The sequence below is a fragment of the Artemia franciscana genome, chromosome 5, assembly GCF_032884065.1.
Source record: "Artemia franciscana chromosome 5, ASM3288406v1, whole genome shotgun sequence".
NCBI lineage: Eukaryota > Metazoa > Arthropoda > Branchiopoda > Anostraca > Artemiidae > Artemia > Artemia franciscana.
In genome coordinates, this window is record NC_088867.1 from 47,998,836 (window position 1) to 48,014,077 (window position 15,242).

The 15,242-nt window shown below is 34.2% G+C and overlaps 1 protein-coding gene across 8 annotated transcripts in view; it reads right to left on the reverse strand.

Moving 5' to 3' along the window:
- LOC136027518 (zinc finger protein 239-like) overlaps positions 1-15,242 on the reverse strand; it is a 39,356-nt gene that overhangs the window by 3,410 nt on the left and 20,704 nt on the right. For 5 of the 8 annotated variants that reach the window (XM_065704855.1, XM_065704851.1, XM_065704852.1 and 2 more), the window contains 2 exons: positions 10,278-10,427; positions 8,991-9,161 (listed from right to left, as the gene is read on the reverse strand). In XM_065704855.1, coding sequence (XP_065560927.1) covers positions 8,991-9,161; positions 10,278-10,323 — 217 coding nt within the window. In that variant the 5' untranslated portion in view covers positions 10,324-10,427. Of the gene's footprint in view, positions 1-8,990; positions 9,162-10,277; positions 10,428-11,246; positions 11,401-15,242 lie in introns of all 8 variants that reach the window. The other 3 variants (XM_065704853.1, XM_065704850.1, XM_065704856.1) reach the window with 2 other exon arrangements.

Consider the following 15,242-nt stretch of genomic DNA (forward strand, 5'->3'; position numbering starts at 1 on the left):
TTAAAGAGGCTGCGTCCCAAAGTCGAACCTTAAAACGTACAGGAATTAGGAGAGGCAGTTGGGGGGCTGCCGCCCCCCAAACCCCCCGCTTTTAAAGACTCTTTTGTACAGGTTTTTTGTTGTGGGGGGCTACCGCCCCCCTAACCCCCCGCTCTTGAATTCGGAAAGGCCCTCTTTTAATTAACAAAACAACAAACCTGTACAAAGATTCGACTTTGGGACGCAGCCTCTTTAACTCTTTAAGAAAACGAAGTTTTTTTCATATTATTTCTGTACATTTTACTACAATCCATGGTGGATGTAATTTAATAATTCCTGTACTCCTCGTACAGGAATTGGGACTGCCTCTCCTAATTCCTAAACGTTTTAAGGTTCGACTTTGGGACGCAGCCTCTTTAACTCTTTAAGAAAACGAAGTTTTTTTCATATTTTGTGAAAAAAAAACGCCCGATAAGGGACTTGAACCCTTGACCTTAGGATTAAAAGTCCCACGCTCTACCGACAAAGCTAACCGGGAAGGTTTGAAGTCGAAATACCTGCATGTGTATAAACATAACTTTTAAATAACTTTTAAGAATTTCAAAAATTAACATGGGCTCTTATGGGGAAATGGGTTTTTCTAAGCTAGAAAATCGGGGGGTTAAGATTTTCCGACGAAACTTTCCAGGAAAATCACTCGGAGAATTCCGCGTCGAATGAGTCTTCGTACACCCAGATCCGATGTCGGCTGTGACCTGTAGGCGTGGCAGAAAAAAACAAAACAAAAGGAGAACATGAACATTAAGTGGCTATGCGTGGTTTCTGGAAAACAGGGAAGGAGTTATCGGATCGAGCTGAAATTTCGCGGATAAGCTCCTGGGCCCTAGGGGACCTTAACTTGTGAATTTCAGCCCGATCGGACAACGTTAAAGGGGGGGGGGGGGGGGGTGGGTGGTCGAAACTTTCGGCCAGATTTTCCCCATGAAGGAAAAGTCGGAGGGGGATGAAATTTGGCAGGTTTCTTAGTTGGAGCTCGGGCTACGAAATGCATCCCTCCCCATCCCTCTGCGACCACTGGAACCGAAGATCGCTTAACATTGTCGTGGTTCGCCTCTTTAAAGAGGCACGAGTGTGCCTCCTTGATCTAGAAGAATGCTGTGGGGTAAATCAGACCATAAGTGAAGGAGAGGAAATATTACAACAAAAATTAGGAATTATTCTAACTTGAAGAGAATGAGCAAATATAATGCAAATCATATAATAATGGTAAAATTTTTGGGATAGCAGCAAAGATTTCGATTAAAAATAAGACACAAGTCCTGTTTCGTCACATTTCATTAAGAATAAATCGTTCTAACGGACAGTAAAAAACAATGAAGAAAAATTCTGGATATTTTGGTCACACACAGTGACACCATCGCCAGCAAATATCTTGTATTTTTTCACCGTTTTCCACGATTTATAAATAGATTTATCCCAAGTTAAACTGTTATTTTTAAGACCAGAGCAAAATGTGACTATTGGTGCTTTTTTAATTTTTTAATCATATGAGATTTGATAAGTTCTTCAGGCCATACATTTAAAACAACTCGTTCTAAATACAAACACAAAATTTTGACTTCATCTGCAAAAAATGTATTCTGAACTTTAGTTTGAATCAAGAGTTCGCAGTAGATTAGTCTTCTACAGTAAATAGTTTTGGTAAGCAGTTCAGATCTTAACAGCCAATTTTCTTGTTAAATCAAATAAAATTTGAAATTAAAATAACAGACAGATTTATCAAATAACAGACAGATTTATGGTTGGTAAGCAGAACCTAGTTGACTCAGAATACATTACGTAGGATCTGATTAAACATTCCTAAGAATATGATTTTGGTAAACCAGTTTATTTGAATTCAAATGGGCTAGCAGAATTTACGATGTAGCATTGAACTTTGCTTGATCGCTTACATCGATATAAGGACGGTGTGGCCGCTTGTATCAACATCATCTTCTTAAGGAATTGGGACAAAATTTAAGTTTTAGAGTAAAGAGCGAGGTATCGAAGAGGGTTGAACCCCTTCATACACGCAATAAAAACATACAAATATAGAAGTTCGTTACGTAAACTAATTCGTAAGTTACGTATATTTTTTACCAATGAAAACGTTTGTAAAAAATTAAAAGTTGTAGTTGCTTTTTTAAGTAATCAAAAATTGGAGGGCAACTAGACCTCCTCCCTCGCTCCTTTTTTCTCAAAATCCCCGGATTAATTGCAATTAATTAATACGCATAATACAACATGTAGACATGTTGAAAAAAGGAAAAAATATGCTAAAAATGAAAGAATCACACATTAGAAAAATGATTATAAAAAAATACAGCAATAAAAATATAACATATTTTCATCAAAATGTTTTGCTGTTTAAGATAAGATAAATCCAGGAAAATATATGATGGTTGTTGCTCAAAAATTATTCTTCCATGAAACAGGATTATAAACAAGCAACGCTATAAAGTTTTTTTAATTCAGAGCTTGAAGTTGCTGTGCTGAATCTAATTGACTGAAAAGACAGTACACAAAATCATAATTAATTTTGCTTTAAGAAAAGATTTTGCAAAAAGATGCTATAGAATCTTTTTGGGGATCACTTTACTGTTCGTCGTCTATCAAAAATAGAAAACTGTAACAAAAAATGGCAATTTATTGTTTCCAATATAATTTTGGATAGGCATACATCCATTGCAATTCTGACTAAGCACACCGTAATTGTCCTGTTTGAACAAAAGGAGCTATACATTAGGGGGTGGAAGATGGTATAAAGAATCTAGTAGACACAAAATATGTTACCTAAGATCAAAATCAAACACTACCAAGAAACTCCTGTTTGGGGTAAGTTTACTTTTTATTTGGCACTCTGCCAGCAAATATTAAGAACTGAATTAAATGATCCTTTGTTTTAAAGAAGGGTTATTTCATTTTTTAGATAAGAGCGTCAGTCTATTTTGTAGAATCCAGTTGCCTCAAAGACATTATGTAAAATGAATATTAGACAATGTAAATCAGTTTACTCGAATCGGTTTACTGATTTACAACCTATGTAAAACTGGGAAACCGCAGCAAATGATAGTACTTTTTTCTTTCCATAACAATTACTGGTCGTCCCCTAATGCAAACCATCAATCCATTTATAGTCATTTATGGGAACATATTTTGACTCCCCTAAGTGCCCATCTATTATGTTATAGTTATAGATGGTAACATAAATGATTATCACCTAAGTTCAGTTAGTCTGGCCCCCTCACACCAGCAGAACCCGAACGAACCTAGCTTAGATGTAGTTCACCTAATGTAATCTAGCTTAAAATCAGTTATGTTACCATCTATGCCAATAGTGGAATAAATAGCAGCATTTCAGGTAATCAAGCAAAGTTGCCATCTACGATTTTATATGAATCGATGGCAGGAGTAGGGGACGACCTGAAATTGGACACGAATGGAGATAAAATTTCTATCGTAATTCAAATTACTATAATTACTTGACAAAAATCCAAATGAAAAATAAATTGATCCCAAACAGAAGTTTTTTAGCATTGTTTAATTTTGATCTTACGCAAAATCTTTTATGTGAACTAAATTCTGTTAACCAGCTTCAACCCCCCATGAATAGCACCAAACAAACTTTTTTTTCTAAAATGACAATAACGGTGGGCCTATCCGAATTTGCTCTAAAGGAAAATGCTATTATTCTATAGAGTTTTCGTTTTTTACATGGATGGTGAACAGTAAAATTATTCCAAAAAACATGTTTCTAGGAATGTTTAATCTGATTTTGCGCAATATGTTTTAAATCAACTAGATTCTGTATACCAGATTCAAGTCCTAATCTATAGCACGGAGTTGCTTTTCCTTCACACATAACAGTTACGAGTGCCTACCTGAAATTGTACTGGAAGGAATAAATTGCAATTATTTACTAAAGTATCCCGTTTTTATATAGAATGTGAACAATAAACTGATCCCCAACAGAAGGTACTTAGCAAGGTTTAATTTTAGTCTTATGTAACACCTATCGAGTAAACTAGATTTCAAATACCAGCTTCAACCCCTGATTTAAAGCAATAAATTTGTTTTCTTTCAAATATTACGATTGCGTATGCCCACCCGAATTTGTATTGAAAACAACAACTAGCTATCATTTGCTATAGTTCTCAATTTTTATAAAGACGATTAACAATAAACCGATCCCCAACAGGACGTTTCCAGCAATGTTTAATTTTAATCTTACGTAATATCTTTTCATTCAAATAGATTCTGCCCAATAGCTTCAAGCTCTGAATTAAATCGCTTAATGGCTTTTCTTAGTTACAAACGTATTTAAAGGAAGAATACATTTGCAGGGTTCGGACAGGTCGGTTCGTTTCAAATTATAGGCTCTGTCCTATTTTTATAGGATTTCCCGGGCCCAAATATAGGATTCGGAAGTCTTTGGGATCAGATCTGTGGTAAATGGTTTGGGATGCCTGGTCACATAAATTACCAAGTTTCATCCTGATCCCTCCAATCTAAGCGTTTTCCATGATTTTAGGTCCCCCCAAATTCCCCTCAATTTCACCAGATCCGGTCGGGATTTAAAATAAGAGCTTTGAGACACGATATCCTTCTAAATATCAAATTTCATTGATATCCGATCACCCTTTCATAAGTTAAGAATACCTCATTTTTTCTAATTTTTCAGAATCAACCCCCCCCCCCAAACTACCCCAAAGAGAGCGGATCCGTTCTGGTTATGTCAATCATGTATCTAGGACTTTTGCTTATTTTTCTTGGCAAGTTTCAGCCCAATCCCTCCAATCTAAGCGTTTTCCATGATTTTAGGTCACCCCAAACTCCCCCCCCCCCAATGTCACCAGATCCGGTCGGGATTTAAAACAAGAGCTTTGAGACACGATGTCCTTCTAAATATCAAATTTCATTGAGATCCGATCACCCATTCGTAAGTTGAAAATACCTCATTTTTTCTAATTTTTCAGAATCACCCCCCCTCCCAACTACCCCAAAGGGAGCGGATCTCTTCTGGTTCTGTCAATCATGTATCTAGGAGTTGTGTTTATTTTTCCCACCAAGTTTCAGCCCAATCCCTCCACTCTAAGTGTTTTCCAAGATTTTAGTTTTCCCCCTCCAAACTCCTCCAATGTCACCAGATCCGGTCGGGATTTAAAATAACAGCTCTGGACACGATATCCTTCCAAGCATCAAATTTTATTAAGATCTGATCAACCGTTCGTAAGTTAAAATACTTGATCGTTCTATTTTTTCTGAATTAACGGGCCCCCCACTCCCCCCAGATGGTCAAATCGGGAAAACGAATATTTCTAATTTTATCTGGTGCAGTTCCTGATACGCCTGCAAAATTTCATCGTCCCAGCTTACCTGGAAGTGCCTAAAGTAGCAAAACCAGGACCGACAGACAGACAGACCGACTGAAGTTGCGATTGCTATATGTCACTTGGTCAATACCAAGTGCCATAAAAACAGTATGCTACAATGAGATTAACCGAACAGACGGACCAAAGGATGATGAGGCGATAAACGATAAAAAGCTGATTCCGACAATCTTCCATCCAGGAGGGCCAACTTTGCACTTATATCGGGGACATCAAACTTACGAATTATCTTAACATTGCTATACAAAGGGGAGGAGATAAAGTAAAAATTTACAATATCTGAAATAAAAAGTCCGAATCTGATTAACACCATTTTTCTTTAGAAGGGGATAAAGACCAGATAGATAAAGGACAGATTGATCACAGAATGTAGCATATAGCCTACCCAGTGCATGTCTATTATACTTCCCTCGATTAGCAACTATCTTAGAATAGCCCATTTGAATAACTGGGCCGTATTCACATCAGCCAGCCAGCGTTCAGCCAGGAAACACAGAAGTCGCAAGAACATCCAGTCTCATTAAACAGAGACTTCTAGCCTATATACTGATTTTCGCTCATTCCGGACAGGCCCAACATGACAAAAAACAAAACATAGGCTACTAAGTCAACACAACAGCATAGCCCAGGCAGAAGCAGCTTACTAAGCCCAACACAAAGCATTTGTTAAGTTCAAAAAGCTCAACAGTTGTAATTAATTATCAATCTACACCAAAAGACAGAAAATTGCAAATCATGAGCAATGTTCTTAGTGGTCTTCAGCCGAAAATATAGGAATAATAGGATTTTAGCCAAAATATAGGCATTTTATAGGAGTGCATCAAAATATAGGAATTTATTGGAATTTATAGGCGAATCCGAACACTGCATTTGGAGTAATATCATCCCATATTTTCCTCATCTTATTTCAAGCTGCAAAACATTTTGTAGGAAATATTTCGTACTTTGAATGGCATATTTGCATATTCCTATCTTATTTTCGACAACGAAAACATTTTGAACAAAAACATACTTCTATTTTATTTCAAGAAACAATACATTTTGAGCAATATCATTGAAAATTTTTCTATCTTATTTTAAGCAGCAGAAAAAAATATTTAGAGAAAAACACTTAAATTTTGAACAATGCAATTGAATTTTTTCTATCTTATTTCAACAAACAGTAGATTTTAAGCAACACCATCACATATTTTTCGATCTTATTTCAAGCACCAAAATTTTTTCAAGCGAATAAATGATATTTTGAACAATGCATTAGCTTATTTCAATAAAAATTACATTTTGAGCAACACAATCACTTATCTCTTCATCTTATTTCATATATCAAAACATTTTGATGAAAATAGTTGATAATTTGAAACACATACCCAATTTTGTTAATTATATTTTTTTACTTATTTCTGTCATTACTAATCCTATGTTGATAGAATAAGTCACGCCATGGCAATGTTGATACAAGCGCTCAATCCCATGATTATGCAGATACAAGCGGTTACACCATGCATATGTTGATGTAAGTGGTCAAGTAAAGTTCAATACTGTATCATAAACTCAACTGCTCATTTGAATTTAGATACACCAGTTTACAAAACATAAGGTTGTTAGCAATGTTTAATTTGATCTTTTGTAAAATCCTTTGAGTGAACTAGATTCTGCATACCAGCTTCAGGCCCTGATTTAAAGCACCAAATTGCTTTTCCTTCAAACATGACACTTACATGCTTCTACCCGGGATTGTATACAAATCAATAAATTGCTATTATTTGCTACAGTTTCCTATTATTCAATACACGGTGAACAATAAACTGATCGCCAACATGAGGTTCTAAGCAATGTTTACTTTTGATCTTATATAAAGTCTCTTGAGTCAACTGAATTCTGCATACCAGCTTCAAGCCATGATCTAAAGTACCAAATTGCTTTTCTTTCAAAGATAACAGGTACGTGTGTCTACCCCAATTTATATTGGAAACAATAAACTGATCTAAAGCACCATTGCTTTTCTTTCAAACATGAGAACTACATGTGTCTTACCAAAATTGTATTAGAATTAATAAATTGCTATCATTTGCTACAGTTTTCCGTTTTTATATTGACAGTGAACAGTAAAGTGATCCCCAACAGGATTTTTTTTTAGCTATATTTAATTTTGATCTTACGAAATATCTTTTGCGACAACTATATTCTGCAAACTATCCTCAAGGCCTGAATTAAAGCAAATAATAGCTTAGCTTATTTCAAAAATTGTTTCGGAATTTATTTTCATCAACACCACCATATATTTTCTTCTTTTTATTTAAAGCACAAAAACATTTTGTAGAAAATATTTAGTATTTTGAATAATGCTTTTAGTTTTTTTAATTTTATTTCAAGAAACAATACATTTTGAGAAACAAGATCCCATATTTCCTCATCATATTTTAAGCATCAAAAAACATCTATAAGAAGATATTTGATATTACTAATAATGCAATTGGTTGCTTTTTACCTTACTTCATGAAAGAGCAGATTTTAAGCAACACTATCGCATATTTTCCGATCTTATTTCAAGCAACAAAATACTTCAAAGAAAATTTTATATATTTTGAATAACACATATGCTTATTTCTATCTCATTTCAACAAATAACGTATTTTGAGCAGCACCATCACATATTTTCTCACCATATTTCAAACATCAAAACATTTTGAAGGATGTATTTGATGCTAGGACTAATCTACATTTTTTTGTCATTTTTTATTTTTTTTACACATTTTCTATTTTTTTTGTCATCACCATGCCTAAGTTGACAGAATCGGTCACGCCAAGCCTACAGTGATATAAAAAGTCATTCTGCTGAATATGTTGATACTAGCGGTTGACACAATCCCTAGCTTAAAATGACTAGTCAAGTAAAGTCCAATACTATATCATAAATCCTACAAGCTCATTTGAATTCAAATACACCGGTTTACTATAGTCCTTTGTATATAAAATACTCCAAGGATAATCCATATGTTGATGCATCTGGTAAAAATGAAAATGACTTTCTTTATCTTAGCGCAAGTCAAAAGAAAAAAGGGATTGAAGACTTGTCACTTTTTGATTCATCAAAATTCTATTCATATTATAAAGTACATTTAAAATCCAGCCTTATATCAATTCAGTAAAGGAAACTTAAGATATTATAAGCCAGTTTTATCTAATCCGGATGTATCATGGCTGCAAGTGCAAAGAGAATAGGACTGTTGTAGTAATGATCCCCTTAAGGTGCGCAGTTGAGAGAGAAGCACTAGTATCCACATTATCATTATTACTAATATAGGCTACAGTACAACTAAGGATTGTACAATCGATTTAAAAATGAAGTTTTAAGGCTGGTTACAAAGCCTAAAGCTAAACTACGTTAATGTGAAAATTTAAAATGTTCAGCATAAGCTATAGAAACGGTTTGGCAAACACATGCACATTGCAGTAACATGAAACAAAGGAACATTTTACGCATGAAACATTTTAAGATTCAGTCCGTTTGTCCTATTTTCGTCTAATAAAATACTATCCAATATATTCCAATCACCAAAAAACACAATGTTTCAGATATACCTTCATTGTTAGAGCATATGCGTTCTGATTCCTGGGTATCATATTCAAATTTACATGGTCCTGAAATGGTAGGCAGATTAAGCAAGGGAACATCTTCATGTTTTGGTGACAAAAGATGGTTTGGAAAGTGAAAGGGGTTCTCAATGTCACCTGGTAAAGCATCTTCAGCTTCTAAAACAAATAACAAATTAAAAAGGCACATTGGTGAACTCAGAAAATAATTATGGGTGGCTAACTGGGGGTCCATGGATCAAACAAAGGAAAACGTCAAAAATTACTTCGAAAAAAAAAATGGTATTTTAATGCATTACTTTAAGTCTATTTTAATTCTTTAAATGCATATTTTGAGCGAGGACTAACAAATGGAGCATAAAACTAAGCACATAAAATATATTTAAAAACATAATGTAATTTTTCAAAGGGGAATGACGGGATACAACCCCTTTAGCCCCCCGTTAGTGCACGCCTAAAGAGATATAGATAAATTTAACAGTAAAGCTCAATAAACAAATGAGACTCCTTTTCTTCTTAGTTACTTGTAAGGATGTATATGTATGATTTTTCTAAAATTGTCTTTAAAACCTGCTTTATATAAAGCAAACGAAAACCTGAAATATTTAAAAAATTCTCTAACATAGAACCAATAAAAACCTGAAATTCATACAACAAAATTCATATCATAGAACTGATAGGTGAAAAAGTGTAAATTTAGGATAACGTATTGGATTAAGAAAGGTATAAATGAATACTGAATGAAAGAAATATATAACATTTTGCAGCTAAACAATCAAAAACAAAATTGACAAAATGAAAGGTAAAAGAATAACAATCCATTGGAGTTTTCTGCATTAGTTCTCAAACAAAAAACTACAAAATATAGTCTCCCAAAATTTAAAAGCTGAATTCAAATAACTTAATTCCTCTCTTATATATCACTTAGCCTTATACCCATCTGAAACCCCACTTTTACCCCTTCTTTGATGGTAATATTTCGTTCATCATACCTGCATACAGAAAAGATAGACAGAAAATTTCTCTACCAATTGATTATTTGTCTAACCAAGCTTAAAAATAAAAGCTAGTAAATTGAATTTAAATGTATTTTGCAGCACAAAGAAGCCACTTTTATCACCCCTCACCCTTTGAAATCATTATTTCAAAGAACATATGCAGTTCAATTTTTTGTTGTGACCACTTAATAAGGAAGAAAAAAAAGCAACAATTATTTACTAGAGCAAAGTAGCTTTTCTTTTGTTATAAAAGAGAAATTCGAACATTATACCTTACCATTTTTAATGAAAGAATCCTTAGAAGCCGTGATGAGATCAGCCATTTTCAGAATTCATGGCAAGTCCATAAAAATCTTGGAACAGAGTTAATCCAAATTATGAGAAGCCCAATACTATCATCAACAGTCAGATTTTTGTCAGGAGAGTCCTAAGATACAAACGATTTAATAATTGATGACTAATAATGACTTTTAACCACTGCAAATCATATTTTATATTAATAGAGTCAAAAGAAAAGCCTTTGCTCCTTCAGCAGTCAAAGGCAATATAAATCTGACTTTTTTTTAAAGAAAATGGTGATAAATTCAAAAACTGAATTTTGATGAAACTATATTGAAAGTGTAGTAGTTAATTTGAAGTTAAATAGATTTCACAGTAAAAAGCAAAGCACAGCTACTAGCTTACTCTGTTAGTAAATTTTCCAAACAAAAAACTATAAGAAAATTGTTTGTACTCCTGAAATAAAGCTTTTATTAATAGTTTTAATGACTAAAACACTGCAAAGTATATGCCTAATATAAATAGGTTATAATAATTACATCCAAAATATTCTATGTAATAGCATTGAATTAACGAAAAAATATTAAAAATCTAGTAACTACCTTCTAAAGCAATTTAAAATTCACATCTAAAGGGAAATTCAAGAAATTTTAGGATATTTCCACAAAAATGGGCCTAGAGATTTTTATTATCTACTAATCTCTAATATTTTTTGTCTAAAAACATTCTGAAAAATCAATCAATTGCTTAGCTTAACTATGGAGGAAAATCTTCCTGGGACCCTTTGACAATGTCTAAATTTGACTTCAATTAATTGTTTATCCAAATATTGTTTCAGCATGTATGCCAATATTAATATGAAATCAAGTTCACCTTTTTACTAGAAGTATTTAATTACACTAACAGAGGATATACTGGTAAGAAATAGCACCAAAAAATACCTGTACTCCAAAGATTTTATATATACCTTGGTTGCAGTAACAGCTGTAACCTAAGACAGAGTGCACAGATATTGATATTGTCCAAAACCCATTAAAATCACGTCGATTTGAAACAAAAAGTAACCAGAAGTTTGATGTCCTACATTTTTAATGTTCCCCCATCTCACCTTTTTTAGCAGCCTACAAAAGATAAACTAAACAAACAAAATAGAGATAAACCAAATCTTTAAAAACAGCTTTTGAAAAAAAATAATGCTGTTGAGTGCTCTAAAGTTTTTACAATATCCTGATATTGTAGACTACATATTCAATACAACAATATTTTCATATGTAGCCTTACCCTATAAGAACAGAAAATGATACCAATTATTCTGTTCCCATTTCCAATTTTTTCTGATTTCATAACACTATGACTGTTTTAGGTTCCACTTAACCAATTTAAAGAATCAGAATTAATTTTTAGTGTCTGTTACTTTTCATGCAAACAGCAGAAAAAAATGTAGAATATAAATAAGGATAGGATATAAAATATAACCACAATAAAAGACAAATAGAAAGTTTCAAATAAAAAGATCGAGAATGTTTCTTATATAGCACAGTTATAACCAAGATTTAGAAGGGGCCATGACACAGATGCCATGGTGGAAAATAAAGTTAAATAAATTTAATAAATAAAGTTAACTAAATTTTAAGCATAAATTTGTATTTTTAAATATACAATAACAGTCACCATCTATACTATCCTGTTGTCAAGAATGGGTAAAAATTTTTATTTGAAACTAAACCTGTCATCTTGACAACATGATTATAGAGAGGGAGACAGATAATTTTTCCTAGCTCTTAATAAATGGCTAAGTTCATTTTTAACAAAATGTTTCATGCTAGGGAAAAATCATCTCAAGGTTGAATTTTATAAAACATATACCCAAATTAAGGACAAAAACTAGATGCAAACCAAAAATATTGAGAGCCTTAAAATGTTTTAGTTTCAAATAAATCATCTTTCTTTGTAGAGTGTGTTAAAAAATGGTCCAAGATTCTTATCCATTCATTTTGAATAGTTTGGAGTCCACAATATTGTGAATAGACAGTGAACTTCCAAACGCCTCCACACGCTTGGACAGTATTGAAAACAGCATTCAACTAATATAAAATACACAGTCAAAATAATCTGGTATAGAAATAATAAACTTTAATACCAACAACCAAGATTCCTGTACACTGTTGCCACCCATTCAATAATATTTGTTTTGAATGGCAAAGCTGAATCAATATAAATACCTAAATACATCCACTTTATTTTATAGAGGAAATAACAATATTAATAGTCTGAAATGACACAGCTCATTGACCTTAACCTTCTTAAAAAAAAAACTCACTTTTCAAAGAGCAATTTTAGCTGAACTTTAAAACTTCTTTCAGATAAATACGATCTAACTAAGTCGAGACCTATTTGACGAATTTCAATATTTTCCAACTTATTAAGATGAATTGTAAGGTCTATTATATTAAAAGCTTTTCTACTTTAAAAAAAAATCAGAGATAATTATCATTCAGAGGCTCTGAGAAGAAATGAGGTAAAGCACCTGCTGCTTGCTCTGTTAACTTACCCCTCAAGAAACCAAACTGATTGGGAGAAAAAAAGTTTTTTTACAGGAAATGAAGTAAAGCTACCCTTTAAGATTTCGAAATGTTAGAAACAGATGAAAAAATTGTAATAGGCCTATGATTGTTTGGATTAACTATGATTGTTTGGAAAACAAGAGCTAAGAGCTCATGGCACTTGTGACAAGGCTGGAAGAGCCAAGAGCTCATATGGTATGAGCACTAGCAGAATTCTAAGAATAAATAGATTGAGTTGAAAGGAAAATCAGAGGCTTAATGCCGGTCGGGATTTAAGTAAGAGCTCTGAGTAACGAGGTCCTTGTAAATATCAGAATTAATTAAGATCCGATTGCCCACTTGTAAGTTATAAATACCTCATTTTTTTAATTTTTCCTCTCCCTTCAGCGCCCCAGATGGTCTAATCGGGAAAAACGACTTTATCTAGTCAATTTATGCAGCTCCCTGACAAGCCTACCAGTTTCATCGTCATAGCACGTCCAGAAGCACAGAAGTCGCCAAAGCAATGAATCCCACCCCAAACGCCCCCAAAGAGATTGCATCCAGTACGGTTACGTCGATTATGTATCTATGACATTTGCTCTTTCTACCCACCAAGTTTCATCCCAATTTCTCCACTCTAAGCGTTTCCCCAAGATTTCTGGTCCACCCCAACTCCCCCCAATGTCAACAGATCTGGTCGGTGTCAATAGAACTTTTATTTGAAATAAAAGTTCTGAGACATGAGTTCCTTCTAAATATCCAATTTCATTAAGATCCGGTCACCCATTCTTAAGTTAAAAATACCTCAATTTTTCTAAGTTTTCCAAATCAACACCAGTCGCTCCTCCAAAGAGAACAGATCCGTTCCAAATATGTCAATCATGTATCTATAACTTGTGTTTATTCTTCCCATCAAGTTTCATCCCGATTTCTCCACTCTAAGCGTTTTCCAAGATTTCTGTTTCCCCCTCACAGGCCCCTATGTCCCCGGATTCGATTCGAACTGAAAATAGATTATCTGAGACATAAGATCCTTCTATATATATCAAGTTTCATTAAAATCCGATCACCCATTCGTAAGATAAAGATACCTCAATTTCCACATTTACCAAGAATTTCGGTTTCCCCCTCCAACTCCCCCCAATGTTACCGGATCTGGTCAGGATTTAAAATAAGAGCTCTAAAGCACAAGATCTTCATATATGAAATTTCATTAAGGTCTGATGACCTGTTCATAAGTTACAAATACGTCATTTTTTCTAGTTTTTCCGAATTATCCCCCCCCCTCCAACTCCAACAAAGAGAGCGGACCCGGTCCGGTTATGTCAGTCATATATCTTGGACATGTTTTAATTGTTCCCACCAAGTTTCATCCTGATCTCTCCGCTTTAAATGTTTTCCAAGATTTTCGGTCCCTCCCCCTACTCCCCCCAATGACACTTAATCCAGTCGGAATTTAAAATAAGATATCTGACTTACGAGGTACTTCTAAATATGAATTAAGATCCAATCCCTCCTTTGTAAGTTAAAAATACCTCATTTTTTTCTAATTTTTCTGAATTAACCCTCCCCCCAACTCCCCCAAACAGAGCGGATCCATTCCAGTTATGTAAATCATGTATCTAGGACTTCTTCTTATTTGTCCCATCAAGTTTCATCCCAATCACTCCAATCTAAGGGTTTTCCAAGATTTTAGGTCCCCCCTTAGCTCCCCCAATGTCACCGGATCTTGAGCGGATCCGATCATGTCAGTCAGGTATCTTGGATTTGTTTCTATTCTTTCCACCAAGTATTATCCTGATCTCTCTGCTTTAAGTGTTTTCCAAAATTTCTGGCTCCCCTCCCCCCCCCAATGACTCTGGATCTAGTCGGGATTTAAAAAAAGAGATCGAAGTTACGAAATCCTTCTAAATATGAAATTTCACTAAGATCCAATCACTCCTTCGTAAGTAAAAAATACCTTTTTTCTAATTTTTCAGAATTAACCCTCCCCCTCCCCCAAATGGAGCGGACCCATTCTGGTAATGTCAATCATGTATCTAGGACTTATGCTTATTTTTCCCACTAAGTTTCATCCCAATCCCTCCACTCTAAGCATTTTCCAAGATTTTAGGTCCCCCCTCCAATTCCCCCAATTTCACCAGATCCGGTCGGGATTTAAAGTAAGAGCTCTGAGATAAAATATCGTTCTAAATATCAAATTTCATTAAGATCCGATCACTCGTTTCTAGTTTAAAAGTACCTCATTTTTTCAATTTTTTCTGATTTAACCATCCCCCCCCACTCGCCTCAGATGGTCAAATCGAGGAAAAGACAATTTCTAATTTAATCTGGTCTGTTTCCTGATACGCCTACCCAATTTCATCGTCCTAACTTACCTGGAAGTGCCTAAACTAGCAAAACCAGGACCAGCAGAC